The sequence below is a fragment of the Eublepharis macularius genome, chromosome 4 (assembly GCF_028583425.1).
Source record: "Eublepharis macularius isolate TG4126 chromosome 4, MPM_Emac_v1.0, whole genome shotgun sequence".
In the NCBI taxonomy this organism is placed as follows: domain Eukaryota; kingdom Metazoa; phylum Chordata; class Lepidosauria; order Squamata; family Eublepharidae; genus Eublepharis; species Eublepharis macularius.
The window spans coordinates 176,565,046-176,581,831 of record NC_072793.1 but is presented as its reverse complement, the minus strand read 5'-3'; the positions used below and the strand labels follow the sequence as shown (position 1 = coordinate 176,581,831).

General features: G+C 48.4%; 1 protein-coding gene and 1 pseudogene across 4 annotated transcripts; both read right to left on the bottom strand.

The window, feature by feature from the left end:
* LOC129327910 (zinc finger protein 91-like) overlaps nt 1–16,786 on the bottom strand; it is a 224,141-nt pseudogene that overhangs the window by 152,805 nt on the left and 54,550 nt on the right.
* LOC129327207 (major histocompatibility complex class I-related gene protein-like) lies at nt 337–15,549 on the bottom strand. 4 transcript variants are annotated; one of them, XM_054975695.1, is made up of 10 exons: nt 15,348–15,549; nt 15,084–15,261; nt 12,395–12,585; nt 9,940–10,215; nt 7,680–7,955; nt 5,784–6,068; nt 5,439–5,525; nt 4,392–4,436; nt 3,554–3,586; nt 337–2,802 (listed from the first exon to the last, which is right to left on the bottom strand). In XM_054975695.1, the coding sequence occupies exons 2-9, from the start codon at nt 15,086–15,088 to the stop codon at nt 3,567–3,569; spliced, it is 1,185 nt and encodes a 394-aa protein (XP_054831670.1). In that variant the 5' UTR covers nt 15,089–15,261; nt 15,348–15,549; the 3' UTR covers nt 337–2,802; nt 3,554–3,566. The 4 variants fall into 4 exon arrangements, with proteins under 4 accessions (XP_054831670.1, XP_054831669.1, XP_054831671.1 ...); XM_054975694.1 differs by having other exon boundaries at nt 15,084–15,549; XM_054975696.1 differs by lacking the exon at nt 15,084–15,261.

Sequence of the window (16,786 nt, the reverse complement as noted above, 5' to 3'; positions counted from 1 at the left end):
AGCCATTCACCATCTCAGGATTCAGCAAGCAAGACCAGCTCTTAACCCACGCCCCAGAGATGTGCTAAAAACTCTAGGAAACGGATCCCACGAGAGATCCTGATTAAATTTCCTTATCTACTTTCCTTCTTCTACTCTCCCATTATGGACTACTCAGGGCTCTGGTAGTCACACCTACCCACTCCCTGCCAGTCATCAATCATCGGTAATAACTTTAGTTACTCCCAGGAAGACTTAATCAAAAAGAGTCCAGTAGCACCTTTAAGACTAACCAATTTTATTGTAGCATAAGCTTTCGAGAATCAAGTTCTCTTCGTCAGACACATGATACAGAGACTGGTCAAATACAGAGAGGAGGGAAAGAAGGGGAGGAGAGAGAAGAGGCAATTAGGGGGGGAAACCAAAACATTACTTTGCTAGTATATGTAAACATCTCCTTTTGGTGTGTGGATCAGTTGGCTTCAAAGGAGTTTGCCCTGTTAGTTTGTAGCAGCCAAACAGCTAGACCATCCAATTCCAATGCAGTATGAGCCTTCGATAACCACAGCTCTCCTTGCCAGATGCATCTGACAAAGAGATCTGTGGTCCCCGAAAGCCCACGCCAGGTGCCACTGAGCTCCCCCAGACCCTGCCTCTGTAAAGGAAATCTGTTACCTGTGATAATGTGATAACCATTCATAGTCCCTATTCAGTCCCAGCTTGACAGAGTCAAATTTGCATATGAATTCCAGTTCAGCAGCCTCCCGTTGGATTTTGTTTTTGAAAGATTTCTGTTGAACTACAGCGACCTTTAAGTCTTTGATGGAATGTCCTGGTGATTCCTCCAACTCACAAGACCATCCATTTTGGGCATCATCCAATCTGATGAAACCTCAGCTCTTTTACTCAAGTGACTGTGGCCTCGATCTCGCGGCTTATTTATTTGCTTCATTTGTACCCTGCCTTTCTCCCCACCAGGGGTCTACAGCTGCTGACAATGCTCTCCAGTTTTTCTTCACAACGACTCTGTGAGGTAGGCAAGGCTGAGAGGTTGTGACTGGCCCCTGGTCACCCAGCGAGTTTCCATGGCAGAGTAGGGATTCGAATCTGGGTCTCAACGATCCCAGTCCAACCATCCTGATTCCACGCTGGCTCTTGCATTGGTTCCATTTTCATTAGTTACAATCTGAAACTACAGCTGCCTGGCATGAGAAATACTTTGCTTGCACCCGCAGGGCTGCAGACAGTGTGGAGGGGAGGAGGAAAAGCCACACCCCCTCTCCCCCCTGGAAACAGACAATATATGTGGTTTGCAGGATTTGGAAGGGGCGGGAGTAGAGTCAAATGCTTACCCCTCCAAACAAAACAACAGACACAGAGACACAGAGAGACACTTAGGACTAAATGTAAGAAATTAGCAAGGAAAGCATCTGAGATCTCTCTCCAAATGATCCGGTCATTGATAGCCTGAAGTGTCTGGCATTTAAAAGTAATGATTTATTTGAAGAAATTAAATCACAGCAGTCTACAAAACGGTAAAAAAATAATTAAAACCGCACAGAATTTCAAATCACAACTCAACTTGCAACAACATGTTCAGAAAATATGACACTGCCAGCAACAGCCTCAGAAGAAGAGGCCTTCTGAAGAAAGAGTCGCCTTACAGTTTATGACGCTGGAGGGAAGGGGGGGGGGTCCCTTCCTACTTTCTCCGGCCTGCTGTTCCATAGCACTGGTAGGATAACAAAATTGAAGATGTATGGGAGGGGATCAGATCCCCAGGTCGTCCCACACTTTAACTTGTTCTGGTCCACATTTCAAAGCATTTTTTCTGCCAGCTGAGCTCCAATACTAGAAGACAGCCATGCTGAAGAAAAACACCAAAATGGTGAGGGGAGGCAGATTTCCTCTTCTTTCCTGCACTCTGGATTGGGAAATAAAAAGATATCCACTCCCCCACCCCATCCACTCACTTGAGGAGCCTGGTGGGAATGAAGGAAGAAGTCTGCCACCAATATGGACGTGCCTCGCTGTGCCTAGGGAGAAAGGTAGCACCTGTTTCACGACCTTCCATCTCTACCCTTTCCCAGCCCAGATGGACAAATGTAAGAACTTAGCCTTGGCTCTGGCAAATCAAGTTGCAGCCAATACCAAATTCTTCCCAGAGGCAGACCAGTGGCTGAGATTCATCCTTGGAAGTAGCCTCTATGTTTCTACCTCAGATTTCATCAGGGCCACGTCAGTCCATTCAGCTTCCTTCAGCCTTCTTCCCTCTAGGCTCACTTCTCCTTCAGCTTCAAACCCTAAGGCTTTTTATTTCCTGAGCAACTCTTCATCCACCAACAGCTCCTCACCCACCCCACAGATTCCAGATCTTCTGTTTCCCAAATTAAGCAAACACTACCTCATATACAAGCTGTGCTGGCTGCTTCACCGACACATTCACCTTGAGAAGTTAGAACGATCCTGAACATTCTAGGACATCACATCCATTCAACCAAATATTGCTTATCATCCAGTGTATCCGGTGTGGCCAACATGGCAACAAACTACCACAGAAGTCAAATAGAAGCTCTTATCAGAAACCCTACTGTTAGCCCACGAAAGATCCTATTTTCAGCTACAAAGAGCTGACACAAGTTCGTTGGGAGAAAAAAGAAAGACCAGCCCAAACCCATCACCAACACCATTGGCACCCACCCTCTCCCAGCCAAGCCTCTCTGCGAAGTGGAGACAGGGATAGGTTGAGTAGCAAACAGTTCTGACGTCTAGCTGGAGCTCTGGAGGAGATTATTGGGGATTCCCTTTCGCCTCTTCTCACATCTACAGAAAGGGGAAAAAAGGAAAGAAAAGTGAAGCCAATTTCATGGAACTGTCAGTTGTGGGGCAGGGGCATTGGAATCAAAGGACTGGGTGCGAAAACCAAGGTCACCTGGTCCCACACCTTCTCAAAGAAAGGCCACCCAAGCAGCCATTTCCCCCTTGTCCTATGCAGCTCAAGACATGCGCAAACCATGCCACAAACATAGAGCAGGTGCTGTGCTGAGAGGCACTTAGAAGCAAACGCCTCTGCAGGATGACTCAGAAAAGTGAGCCAGGCCACTCGCAGGTGAGCCACCACGGACAGGAGCACCAGGAGAAAAGTCTCTTCCTGAACTCGAGAGAACAGAGAGCCTCCATGAATTCAGATTGGACCCAAGATAGCCGAATGGGGAACTGGAGGAACTGATCCAAGAGTCCCTTCCCTCAGACTCCATAACTTCCATCATCACATGAAGCTCTTTTACATTTAATCAGAACATCAGGCCATCAAGGTCAGTACTGTACTCCGACGGGCAGCAGCTCTCTAGGACTCAGGTGGAGGACTTTTACAGCACCTTCCACCAGATCTTTTTAACTGGAGACGCTGGGGATTGAACCTGGGACCTTCTGCATGCAAAGCTGAGGCTCTACCGCTCCACCACATCCCCTCCCTGAAGGAAGCCTGGCTGAAGCCTTTTCAAACTGGGGTTTGTTTCCTACAGAGTCCGTCCCCAGCCTTTTGAATATTTACCCAGCTGCTCCCCACACTTACCTTGGGCAGATTATCAGGCCTCTTGGTCGCTTACTGCAACAGGGAGAAAAGAGAGGGTGTCAAGAATGTTGTGTGGCTTCCAGGGAAGGAGCTCTGCTCTTTCCGGGGCCTTTCCTCTCCATTTAAACAGGCAAGCCCTTTCCCCATCATTTCCAAATATGTGGTTTATGTACATGTGTGCCATCCAGTCTGACTTATGGCAACCCCTCCTGTGGTTTGCAAGGCAAGCGAACACCAGAGGTAGTTTGCCATTGCCTGCCTCAGTGGAGTGACCCTGGTCTCCCCTGGTGATCACCCACCCGTGTTCTGACCGGGGCCAACACTGCTTAGCTTCCAGGATTGGGCTATACCATGCTGCCTTGCCTCCCTTGCACAGTTTAGCCAGATACAAAACAAAGGTACATTCAAGAACATGGAAGAGCTTAGAATCATAGGAACATGGAGCTGGGAGGGACCCCAAAAGTCATCTAGTCCAATCCTCTGCACAATGCAGGAAAGGGACAGCTACACCCCCCACCACCCCAGTGACCCCTGCTCTATACCCAAAGGAAAGCCAAACCCCTCCAGGATCCCTGGCCAATCTGGCCTGGAGCGTGTTTCACAAATTTCACACAGTGAGTTTCCAGCGAAATCCGTTTCATAAAACTTTCTCCTCGGATCTCCTCAACACCATCTTTGAAAGCCCTTACTTACCAGAATGCGTAAGAAAAAAAAATTGGTAGCACTTTAGGATTACCATAATTTTATCCCAAAAGACACATGGACCATCTCCTCACTCCCCATCCCACCTCACGCCCCTGTGCAGATGGATACTTCGAAAGCAAAGTGAGTCACTCACTTGGAGGTGCTTTACGGGCCGCCTGGTAGCTGCTTCGCCTTTTCCCTGCAGGACAGATTCAGAGAGTCAGAACCAGACGAGACCCTCAGAGATCTTCCATCTCATGTTGAGGTAAAAATTTCAGGCCCCAAACCCTCCCTGGGAGCTGCTCCTCTTTTCTGTTCCTCCAGGGCAGAAGGGCCTGGGACTTTCCCAGCAGACTGTTGGTAGCAGAGCAAAGGAGGGTTGCTTAGTGTGTGTGTTTTGCTCCAAACTGAGCGCTCTCTCTGGGGAAAAGACCTCCCTGCCACCCCTGGAGAGAAACAGCACAGGTTCCTCCATATCTCAGACAGCTGTAGACAGAATAAGATCTCCAGCTGCTAACAGTCTAGGAAAAACTAGTCCAGCCCATTCCGGCCTTGAACAGCTGCTAGATCCACACATGTGAGCAGGCCATGTCACCATCAAGGAGGTACACATGAACCGCCACTAAAATCTGCAGATTCATCCGTTCACAGCTAAATGCACAATTACAGAAGCCGTCGCGTTGGCAGCCACAGATCATGTTGAGGGTTGCCAGGGGGAGAGAGCAGAAGAGTCCCACTGATGGCGAGAGTCAGATTTACGTTCGACAAAAACACACGCCTCAAGAGTCAGACTAGAACTGAGGAGATCAAATCTCCACTCAGCTATGAAGTGATCTTGGGTCAGCCACCATCCGTCAGCATCTCCAGCCTTGCAAGGTTGTTGTGAGGATATTATGGAGAAGAGGAGGGCAATGTATTCCATTCTGAGCTATTTGGAAGAAGGGTGAGACCAAAACGTGATCTAGATTTCAAAGGAAAGCATTTCACCCACTGAAGTGGGGGACGCTGCTTTGAAGACAATGGACTCGATGCCCTTGAGCTGCTGTGCAAATTGGCATTTGGGGGGGGATTGAGGGTTTTTCCGGGGGGGTGGGGGGGGGATGAGAAGGCCTGATACTGCCAACAAGCTGTTGACATCAGCATATCCTTCATGGAAGTCTCCCATGGAAAGAGACACACATGAGCAAAAGCATTTACTTACGGAGGAGGCAAATGATCGAAGCCACGAGAAGGACAGAAGCCACGACCCCCATAAGGACTCCAGCTATGAGCCCCGTCTTGGATGAGGCTGAAAAGGGGGAAAGAGAGGGAAAATGACTGCAGGGAGCCCCAAAGGTTCGCCCCATGTTTGTGGGAGGCTTGCATGTGTCTGAAAAGGTGGGCCGGCCACTGAATTATCTGATCATAATTGGGGAAGGGGAAGGAGGTGAGGGAAACTGTTGATGAGGCTGTCTTTTCCTTGAGCATCCTTTCCCTGAGTGGCAATTCAATTCCTAGAAGTCGCCACCCCCAAACCTTCTTCCCCCCTTCCCTTTTAGTCTCTCACCAGGTGCCTCCCAGGTCGCATCCAAAGGCTCCGGTAGGCCGTCATGTTCCACGTGGCACTGATAGCGGAACCTGTCCTTGGGGTCAATCTTGACGCTCAGCCAGGTGTGGTAAGTCCCGTCCGAGTTGGGGACGACACCCCCGCGAAAGGTCTCCTGCTCCCAGACCTCCCCGTCCTTCCTCCAAGTGGCATCGATCTCTTTGGGGTGGAAGCCATGGGCCCGGCAGACGAGGATTTCAAAGCCACTGTAGGATGCCTTGAGTGTCACTCGCACTGTTGGAGGTTCTGAGAAAGTGGCAACAGTGATTCATGTTAAGACAGGATCTTTGTTGGCTCACATTATAGATGCCAGGAAGGGATCTTTGAGGCCATCTAGTCCCACCCCTTGTTTTAGAGACTCGATATCCTATACGTGGTGCATCACCAAGCAACGGACAATCCTCAAAGAGACAATTCCCAAGCAACTTCTTATGCTGTGATAATACTCCAAAACAAATATCTGTGGCTAAACATCTTGCCCAATGAGATCGTCCAAGGTTTGGGGTGAATCTCACCAGGCCTCCTCAGCAGAATTCGTATCGATCCCTTTGAAACAAAGGTCAAAACTGGAAGTTAATTTAGCAACGTGAGCCAATGTTTGCTCTAGGAGCGAGATGGGAATTGCTTTTTCCTCACCCTCCAGTTCCTCTCTTAAATGGAATTTGTTTTATTTCATGGTTCAGTAAATTCATAGAGGTGAAACAGATGAACTCCCAGCATTGGGGCACTCCCTGCCTCCAATTTCATCATCATTGCCGACTTGTTTTGTTTTGTTTTGTTTTGTTTGACTAACTGCGGATGTTCATTGAGAAGGTAAGAAAGCAGGGTCCCACCTGCTCAAGTCCATGCATGCCTGAGAAAAACTGAAACGTTTGTTTTTTCTAGGAAGATGTGATATCCTTCCAAGGGGCCAGCCCGCACATGCTCAGAGGCATACCCTTGTACATGCAGATTCAAAAGTTTCATCCCAGCGCACACCTGGGGGTGAGTTCTGGGCCAGCCTTCTCTCTGCAAAACTAGTCACCTCCTTTCAAAAATGTTTTTAATTACACAGGAGTCTAACAGTCATTGTGCAGTGGCGGTCAGAGTACTGAAGTCAGACCAGTGGAACCTGGTTCAAATCCTCCCTTTGCTACCAAGCATGCTGGGTGACTCTAGGCCTCTCACTCTTTCTCTTAGCCTAACCAACTCACTGGATGGTTGCAAGCATAAAATGAAGAAACAAAATGAGATAGGCGCATGCATAGACACATGAAGCTGCCGTACACTGAATCAGACATTGGCTCCATCAAGATCAGTACTGTCTGCTCAGACCGGCAGTAGAAAAGTGCAACAGTCCAGCAACACCTATAAGACTAACAAAATTTGTGGTAGGGTAGGAGCTTTTGTGATCTGAAGAGGTGAGCTGTGACTCACGAAAGCTCCTACCCTACCACAAATTTTGTTCGTCTTATAGGTGCTGCTGGACTGTTACTCTTTTCTCCTGCTACAGACAGACTAACACGGCCACCATCTTGATCCGACTGTCAGCCGCTCTCCAGGGTCTCAGGTTAAGATCTTTCATATTTCTTTCTAGCGAATCCTTTTTCAAGTGGGAGATGATGAAGATTGAACCTCGGACCTTTAGCTCTACTACTGGGCCACAGACTTTTCCTGATAATAATATCCTAGCTGTTGAAAAAGTGTTTTTAAAAATGACTCCCCCAGACAGGCCTGCACTTTGATGTGGTACAGCCCACACTTCCACCCCCTCCTTCTGCACAACATGTCAATCAATCCTAGGTCTTCCCACATGGCAGGGAGGGGAGCATGGAGGGTTTGCCATTTTCCTCGCCAAGCCAACTTCAGCCGCCTCACCTCTCCTCAGCAGAGACTCCTTTCCATAGTCCAAGAACTTCTGCAGCCACTCAACACATTCCTCCTCCATGTAGGTCTTGAGAAAGCGGCTGTGTGAGACGTCAGCATCCCATTCTCTCTTGGTCACCTGAGCGGGCACCACAGCTGCCGTCCAGGTAAGAGTCTCCTTGTCAAAGTTGATGTAGTCCTGTCCATTGTAGGCAAACTGCTCATACCCCTCTCTGTGCGCATCCTTGTTCAGCCCACAGCCATACATGTATTGCCAGGTGTGCAGGCCTGAAAGAGACCCACAATGCTTAGAATTGAACTCCTTTTGAAAGAGGAATAAAAGAGGGGTCCTCAACATGGTGGCCCACCAACACCTTTCCTGGTGCCTGCCAAGTGGTTTTTAGAAAGCAGGAGGGGGTTTTGCCCAGCAGGGCTTCTGATTGGCCCCTGCAGATCCACTGTGCAGATTTCTTAAAAGTTCCTTCAGCAACAGCTGCCACCACAGCACAAGGATTGCCATTGCATAATTTTGTGTGTGTGTGCGTGCAAGAAAATCTTTGAAAACAATATGTTCATTTAAAAAGGCATCCTGTTAAACAGAGCTTCTGCCTGAAATGCTGAAAATTTACTATTATAGTTATGCCTATGCCCTGATGTTTTGTAGTTAGCCCTGCTTCCTGAGGCAGCCATTTTGTAACTTTCCCTGCTTCCTGGGGCAGCCATTTTGTAGTTGGCCCCGCTTCCTGAGGCAGCCATTTTGTAGTTGGTTCTGCTTTCTGAGGCAGCCATTTTGAAGTTGCTCTGCTTCCTGAGGCAGCCATTTTGTGGTTCTATTCACCACCTTGTGTCACAATTCCAAAGGTTCCTGCAAGCTCAAAAAGGCTGTGGACTTCTGAACTAGAAGAATGCAACCCCTTGGGGAACCTGGACCTGACTCACCACAAAGATTCTGAATGCGGGAACATACTCTCGAATGGAACTCGGAGAGATTATCTGTAGTGAGTTTCTCTTCACTCTTAGACCCATATCTTAGCTACTTAAATCTTTGTTGCTTTGTTCTATATGGTGCAGAATACCTGCTGAATGTACCCTTCTTGATCTCCTTATACCCATCTCTGCCTCTGAACCTTCTCCCATAGAAGCCTTAGCTTGGCAGGTTGCCTAATGAAGCAATTAATAAATACATAAATAAACCTTGCTCCCCGCCCTCCTTAGCCCATGCTCCCCCTGACTCATTCCCCATAATGTGCTTTAAGCTTCCTTTCCCACAGTAAGACTCCGTCATAGAAATGATGCACATTAGGAGGCTTAATACATTTTCCACATAACTGTGAAGCATTCATTTGACCTAGTCTTAAATGGGTTCAACTGCTCAAGTCAGCTTATAATTTTTTAAAAAAAATTAAAAACAAGCCATTAAAAAAAAAAGCTGTTAGACATAAGCAGCTGTCCATAAAAGCAGAACAGACCATTAAAAAGGTGGTAAGATAAAATACCTAATAAAAGCCTGGGTAAAAAGATGTGTTTTATACTGGTGGTGCCTTAAAGAAAGTAAAGTAGGAGTTAGGGGAGCCTCAAAGGGGAGGCAAATTTTGCTGCTCGTACCAGATATGCCTTTATTTTTTGAAACCCCTTCCCTCTCTGCCTTTAATTGATATTCTGTAGTCCATTGAACATCGCTGCAATCACTTCCCATTCATTTTCCTTAATATCACTTCCAAGGGAAATGAGTGGGAGGTAACTTCCAAACTGGAAGTGATATTGAGGGAAATGAATGGGAAGTGACTGCAGCAATGTTCTATTGACCATAAGATATAGATAAAAAGGCAGCGAGGGAAGGTTTTCAAACTGAGGGACAGTTTGGTGTAGTGGTCAAGAGTGCGGAACTCCAATCTGGAGAACCATGTTTGATACCCCACTCCTCCACTTGAAGCTGGGTGACCTTGGGTCAGTCACAGCTTCTAGGTACTCTCTCAGCCTCACCCACCTTATATGGTGTTTTGTTGTGGGGATAATAATGGCATACTTTGTAAACCACATTGAGTGGACATTAAGTTGTCCTGAAGGGCGGTATATAAATTGAATGTTATTAAACAATAAATGAATTCAAAGACTTCAAAGATCCCTCAACCCAGGTCAGGAGCTGGGTATGCGAAGTCCACACACTTGGATTCTCCCTTGTGTCCTGAGCAACAGAAGCTCCCTCCCTCTTTCTTTTGCCCTCACAAGGAAAGAATATGGAAAAACTATGCCCCGCCCATCTCTCTCTCACCTCCACTCCGGTTGTAGAGGTTCCGGAGGTTCACCAGGTCCTTCTTCATGTTCCGCTCATCGTCCAGTGCATTGCGGGTGTTCCAGTCCCAGAAGCGGGGGTCGTCCTTCTCCACCTTCCTTATCCAGGGCACCCGAGGCACCGCCTTCCTCGTGGTGCTGTCATAGTGCCCAACAAGCTGGTCATCCACATATCCCACAGCGATAAAGTGGAACTGGTCCTGGTCAGGCTCCCATGTGGTTGTGTAGAAGTAGAGCAAGGAATGCGAGGAGGAATCTGGAAGAAGCAGAGACAGATAAATGGAACGGTTGCAACAGAGAGAGCAGAAAGATCAAGTATGAGGAGAACTCATTGGTTCTCCCCTCATCTTGCTCCTTTGCCATCATGTACTATGAGACAAAGCACTTTCCTCTAACTGCAGCCATCATCTTTGGCTAGAAGGAAACACAAGGGCCTCATAACCTTGAGAAATACATTCTAGAGCAGCCATCTTCACTCTTTCCAGACACAGGGAACAGCAGTGGGACCCAGGGGGCAGCAGACACATGGCAAGAAGTCATGTAACAACACAATCGCATGACAGGGATGCATTAGAAATGGAATCGGGATTATAGACTTTACAACTATATCCTGGAATCAGGATCCTACCGGGTACTTTCTGCGTTGCCTAGTACGTCAGGCTTAGAATTGCTTATTCTCTGTTCAGCATTTCTTCAACTCTGTAGCGGATTTCTGCGGGTTTTAAATCTTTGCAGATTTGTATTTATAAATCCTGTTACCTTGTTTATTAAAATAACTTTGAAATTGCCTGTGCTGATTGACACTGTGTAATCCACCCTGAGTCTCAGTGAGAAAGGTGGACAATCAATCAATCAATCAATCAATCAGAAAGCCTCCAAGTCTGCTCATGCTAGAGTAGCACCTTTAAGACTAACCAACTTTATTGTAGCATAAGCTTTCAAGAACCACAGCTCTCTTTCTCAGATGCATCGGATGAAGAGAGCTGTGGTTCTCGAAAGCTTACGCTACAGTAGAGTTGGTTAGTCTTAAAGGTGCTACTGAAACGTTTACTCTTTTGCAACTACAGACTAACATGGCTGACTCCGCTGGATCTCTCCATCATGTGACCGTCCCCTTGCTTTCCAGCTGATCTTCTCAGGGTGCATGCTAAGAAAACACAAGACCTTTGCCCTTTACACATGCACCAGGTCCATTCAAGAAGCAGAAAACAAGATTGGCAGCTGTGCTAGAGCTATTGGTCTAGCAGGTAGACTCCACAAGCGATGAGTTGGACCACTATTCTAGTGAACAGCAATCTTCTGTGCACCTACTTCAGAGTAAGCCAGGGAGGGTGTTTTTCCTGCAATTTGGGCAGGAGACAGTGTCGAAATCTCAGGCTCTTATTCAGAACTAGAGATCTGGCTTGCTTGCTAACCCCGTAGCTAGCTGTGTTCATATATTTTCTGATGAGTGATACCTGCTACAAACAGATTACCGTTGGTTTCATCGCAAATACCAGAGGGATCTGATTCATTTGCACCCCGCCCTTCACCCAGCAGGGACTCAAGGCAGCATACACCTTTCTCCTCTCCTCCATTTTTATCCTCACAACAACCCTGCAAGGCTGGTTAGGCTAAGAGCGTGCATGAGCCAAAGTCAGCAAGCGACCTGCTGCGGCAAAATGGGAGCTCAAACCAAGATTCTCTTGATCTTGTTTGCAACAACTACACCATACAGGATCCGACAGATCAGGGAAGTTCTTAAACCCTTTTGTTTTGTAAAGGAAGGGATATTTTCCACCTTCCCAGTCCGGGCTGCCTTTCTCCCCCATATGGACCCCAAGCAACTGACATTGTTCTCTTGCCCTCCGTTTTATCCTCGCAACAACCCTGTGAAGTAGGTTAGGCTGAGAGGGTGTGACTGGCTCAAGGTTACCCAGCAAGCTTCCACAGCAGAGTGGAGATTCGAATCAGGATCTCTTACATCCTAGTCCAGACATTCTCAGCACTATACTACCTGGCTCTGATCGCTCAGGGAAGTCTCAGCACCGCCTCCTTGGAATGAAGAGGATATTTGCTACCCTTCCTGGCTTCCATTGCAAATAGCAGCGGGGGGGTTGCGGAGCTAATCTGTGCCACGATCGTCCAATTCCCTTCGTTTTTGGCATTGCAAGTCCTCTAATCACCCTGAAGCTGGGGGCCAATTCTGAGGCTCCTAGCTTTAGCTTTGGATGAGTTATGCCTACAGCGGATGAACAGACACACAGATGGATCCCGTTTATTAGTACAGAAGAGGCATCTACACCATTCAGGCTAATACAGAACTAGGAACTTCAAATCAAGGATCAACTTCAGTCTCAGATGGATGAAGAGCCCCGAAGCGACCTCCCCTTATTTTAATGCACCCCACGATCTCTTTTGCTTGAAAAGGCACATAGCCCCTTCCAGGTACTCACCAGAAGAGACCCCCAACAGGAAGGCAGCTACCACCATGAGCAAAGGGCACCCCCAAAGATGACCCATCTTACATCTTGATGTGGCTGCAGAATGCTGGGAGCCAGCGAAGAAACGGCTGAGCAAGAGGGCAAACTCTGTTGCGGGATCTGGGAACTGAGACCAAAAGGGGTGGGAGACGTGAACCAGCCACCTGTAGGCAGGTATAAAATTATTCAAGGCGCAGTATAGAGATGTCAATGAGAAACAGATTTAGGGTAGGGCCTTTTGCTGTAAGAATAATTGATACATGGAACTCACTGCCACATGGCGTATTGATGGTCCCTAGCTCTGAGGACATCCCTTCTGTGCCCCAGAACAAGCTACAGTCTCGTAAGGCACAGTCCCTAGAGTCTGAGGACGTAGGATATGAGGTGGCCTAAAGCTTGCTCGGGGCACAGCCTAGTTCTTTAATCAGAGCATTTTACCCACAGAATGGAATTATTTGGTGGGGGGAACCTGACATAAATTATTTCGTGACGGAACAATCAATTTTTCTTTGCATGGCAGAGTCTCCTAAGTCTAAGTCGGGGTGGCCCCAAAGCATGTTTGGGGGTACACCTACCCCCATTTCTCCTGGGGCACTTACAGCACAATCTTATGCAGGGTGACGCATAAATCAATGGGCTTAGGCTGGAGTAACAATGCACAGGGATTGCGCTGTAAGTGACAAAAGAAGGGTCAGGGCCATACACCAGCTGACTTCGCCCGGCACAGCAGAGTCCCAGAGCTATTTTGGGATGCGGCCGGAGCTTTTTATGTACTATTTGTGGTTGGATTCATGAATAAGGAACTGGGGACCGACGTCTGCCTTGTCCTTTTAACCTCAGCGGGACCACAGCCGAACAGTGCCACCCACAGGGCAGCCGAAATCCCCAATTCCAGACCCTTTGCCTGCCCTCAGACCGTGATGGGATTTTGTCACTCAAGGGGAGGGAAATGAGATTCATCCCGCTCTGCGCTCCTATCAGCTTCTGCTGTCAGTTGCAGAATTGCTTATGCTCTGTTTTAGCATTTCTTCAGCTCTGTATTGGATTTTCACTGACGTTATCTCTTTGTAAACTTGCATTTATTTACCCTATGGTGTTGTTTATTGAAATGTCCTTAATACTGACTGTACTAATCTCACACTAGGGCCGATTCCAGACGGCCCTCTGCAATCCAAAACGTTGCGCGTTGTCGCGCGTCATCGCGCGGAAAACGCGAAATATCGCGTTTTCTCGCGCGAGTTTTGCACGACCTCACGCAAAACTCGTGCGAGAAAACGCGATATTTTGCGTTTTCCGCGCGATGACGCGCGACAACACACAACGTTTCGGATTGCAGAGGGCCGTCTGGAATCGGCCTAGGTAATCTGCCTTGAGTCTTAGTGAGAAAGGCAGACTATAAATGACAGGCATGAATGAATGAATGAATGAATTTATAATATTTCTACGTCATTTCTTCAGAGTCCTGAAAATAACAAAACAGCAAGACATGAAAAACAACGTAAAAATTACCCAACCCTTTCAAAAAGCTGGTAAAATAAAACCTCTCATAGAAAGCCTGGGTAAATAAAAAGATACTTTTTAGAAAGGCAAGGAGTTGAGCTTCAAGGAGGGCGTTCCAGAGGTGAGGGGCCACCACAGAAAATGCCCTGTCTCCAATCGCCACCTCCCTCACCTCTGAATGTAAAAGCCCTGTTCACATGTTACAGTGAAGACATGCCCATCCTGCCTATATAGGCATAGATCTGTTTGGAAGAATAAGTCAACAATTGTTCACTTCACTGTGAAACTGGGGACAGGCACCTGGACAAATGTGGGGTTAATATCATAAATTCAGCTGTACATGCAGGTGGTTGTAACACGAGAATCACTCCACAAACAACAATCAAGTGAACACTGTGCTCGGATTGCACGTGCAGCCACGGTCACTTGTGAACAGGGCTATGGAGAACAAGGCCTGAGAGGCACGTTGGGACCAGAATCTTCTTCCAAGTTCAGTGCTGATCTCTCTTTCACATACCCACACCCCTACGTGTGGACGAAGCTGAAGTTGGTTCCCAGTTCCCAATTCGCAGTTCCTAGTTCCTTATTCGCAAAGCCAAATAAAAATATTATAGGGAAATTGAAAAGCTCTGCACCCCAAAATAAAGGATGTAGGTGCACATATCAGACACTTCCAGATTCAGCAGACTCAGCTCTAAGTGGACCTATACTGGGTCATCCTACAAAACCCAGTTCTTGAGAACAGCTTCAAAGTAGGGTGCTCCCAGAACAAATCAATAAGCAGAAAGGGGGGGGGGGGCTGCAGCGGGAAAAAAATGTTGGATCACCCCAAATCACACAACCCTGAATACCAGAGACTGTCCCCTACAAGAAGACACGTGCTGGTGCGGATCCAGTCTCTAGTTCTGGACCTAAGGCCTCAAATGTGGCCTGCCTCCAAGAACCTTGTCTGAGGCATTGCTGTGAATAGGGAACTGGGGGAAATACAAGCCCTCTGCACCCCAAAACAATCTTTGTATCCCTCCAAATCACACAGCCCTGACCTCCAGAGACTGTCCCCTACAAAAGGACATGTGCTGGTTCTGATCCAGTCTCTGGTTCCGGAGCTAAGGCCTCCTATTTGGCCTACCCTCCAAGAACCTTGTATTAATTATTACCCTACTTCATTGTTCCACCTCGGAGACTGGATTGTGCCAAGCTGCCATTTTCTCCAGGGGCACCAATCTCTGTTCTCAGTCGTAACTCCGGGGGCTCTCCAGGCCTCACCTGGAGGTTGGCAACCTTATACACCGCTTCCGGAGCCGCTGCCCGTCTGCGTTGGAGATGCTGGCCCTGGTGGCCTGAGTCAACAGAAGGCAGCTTCAGGTGTCGCCTATGGCGTGAAAAATAATTCAAATATGCCTCACCCCTTTCCAGAGCGACTCACCAGAGCAGCAGCTGCCCTTGCCGGAATCTAGCTCGTCCTAAAGCCCGGGGGAAGGGAGGGACACACCCGGGGAAAGACGGGCGCCGGCAGCAGGACACGCGCTGGGTAGTTTCGCTTTGCAGCCGGGCATTTTCCCTTCCTGGTCGCCTTTCCTTCCCCAAAGCGACGCCCGCCCGAGGAACGGCTTCGCCTCCGGCAACGATTCGCTCCGAGCCACGGCGGGGCTTTCCTGGGCGGGTCCTCCTGACAGCCTCCCGCACCTGTGGGGCTGGCTGGGGGAGGAGGAGGAAGCAAGAGCCCGGTGTCAAAGCTGGGCCCTTTGGGCGCAGCTAGAGAGCCAAGCTAGGGTTGCCAGCTTTCAGGTGGTGGCTGGAGATCTCCCGGAATTACGACTGATCTCCAGACCACAGAGATCAGTTCACCTGGAGAAAATGACTGCTTCGGAGGGTGGACTGTATGGAATTATACTATGCTGAGGTCGTTTTCCTCCCCAAACCCTGCCTTCTCCAGGCTTCATGCCCCAAATCTCCAGGAATTTCCCAATTTAGAGCTGGCAGCCCTAAGCCAAGCACAAGCAGTTGCTGGGGTTGCCAGCTCCAGTCTGGGGAATTCCTGGATCTTTGGGGGCAGTGCTTGAAGAAGGCCGAATTTGGGGGAGAATACTACAGCATCCAGCTGCCGAAGCTGCCCCTTTCTCCAGGAGAACAAGGTTCGGGTCCAGTAGCACCTTGTAGAGCTCCAGGGTGCTACTGGACCCAACATTGCTACCCTCCAAAGGTTGCCTTGCCAGCTCCAGGTTGGGAAATTCCTGGAGATTTAAGGGGTGGAGCCTGGAGACGGCAGGGTTTGAGGAGAGGAGGGACTTTAATGGACTATAATGCGTACAGTCCACCCTCCAAAGCAGCCGTTTTCTCCAGGGCATGGATCTGTGTGGTCTGGAGATTGGTTATAATTCCAGAAGTGTCAACCACCTGGAGATTGGCAACCCTATAACCCACTTGAAACTCTCTCCCCCCCCTCCCCCGGGGTGTTGATCCATGTAGGCAGCAGATCAGTTGCCATTTCTGGGCAGCTCCAGGCCGTTCCTGGAGGTTGGCAACTGCACCTTGATTCCAGACACTGGAAACCGTTGTGTTCCTTATAGATGCCCAGAACTGCACATACAGACTGCAAGATTTCCTCCACCCACAAGGGGTTTCTCCTCCCTGGACTTCCCTGAAGCATTTCTGCTCTTGATTTCCCAGAAAGGGCGGAGTGGAAGTTGTGTACACAAAAGAAAGCCTCCAGATCTTCAACTACATTCATCCAAGCCTTTTCGGACATCCTACCCAGCAGCACTGGAATCCTTTAGCAGGCTCTGAGAAGCCACATAATATATTTCCCCCAACTCCATTACTTACAAAGTACTCTAGGGGAAATTTCCACCCTGGTTGCACTTG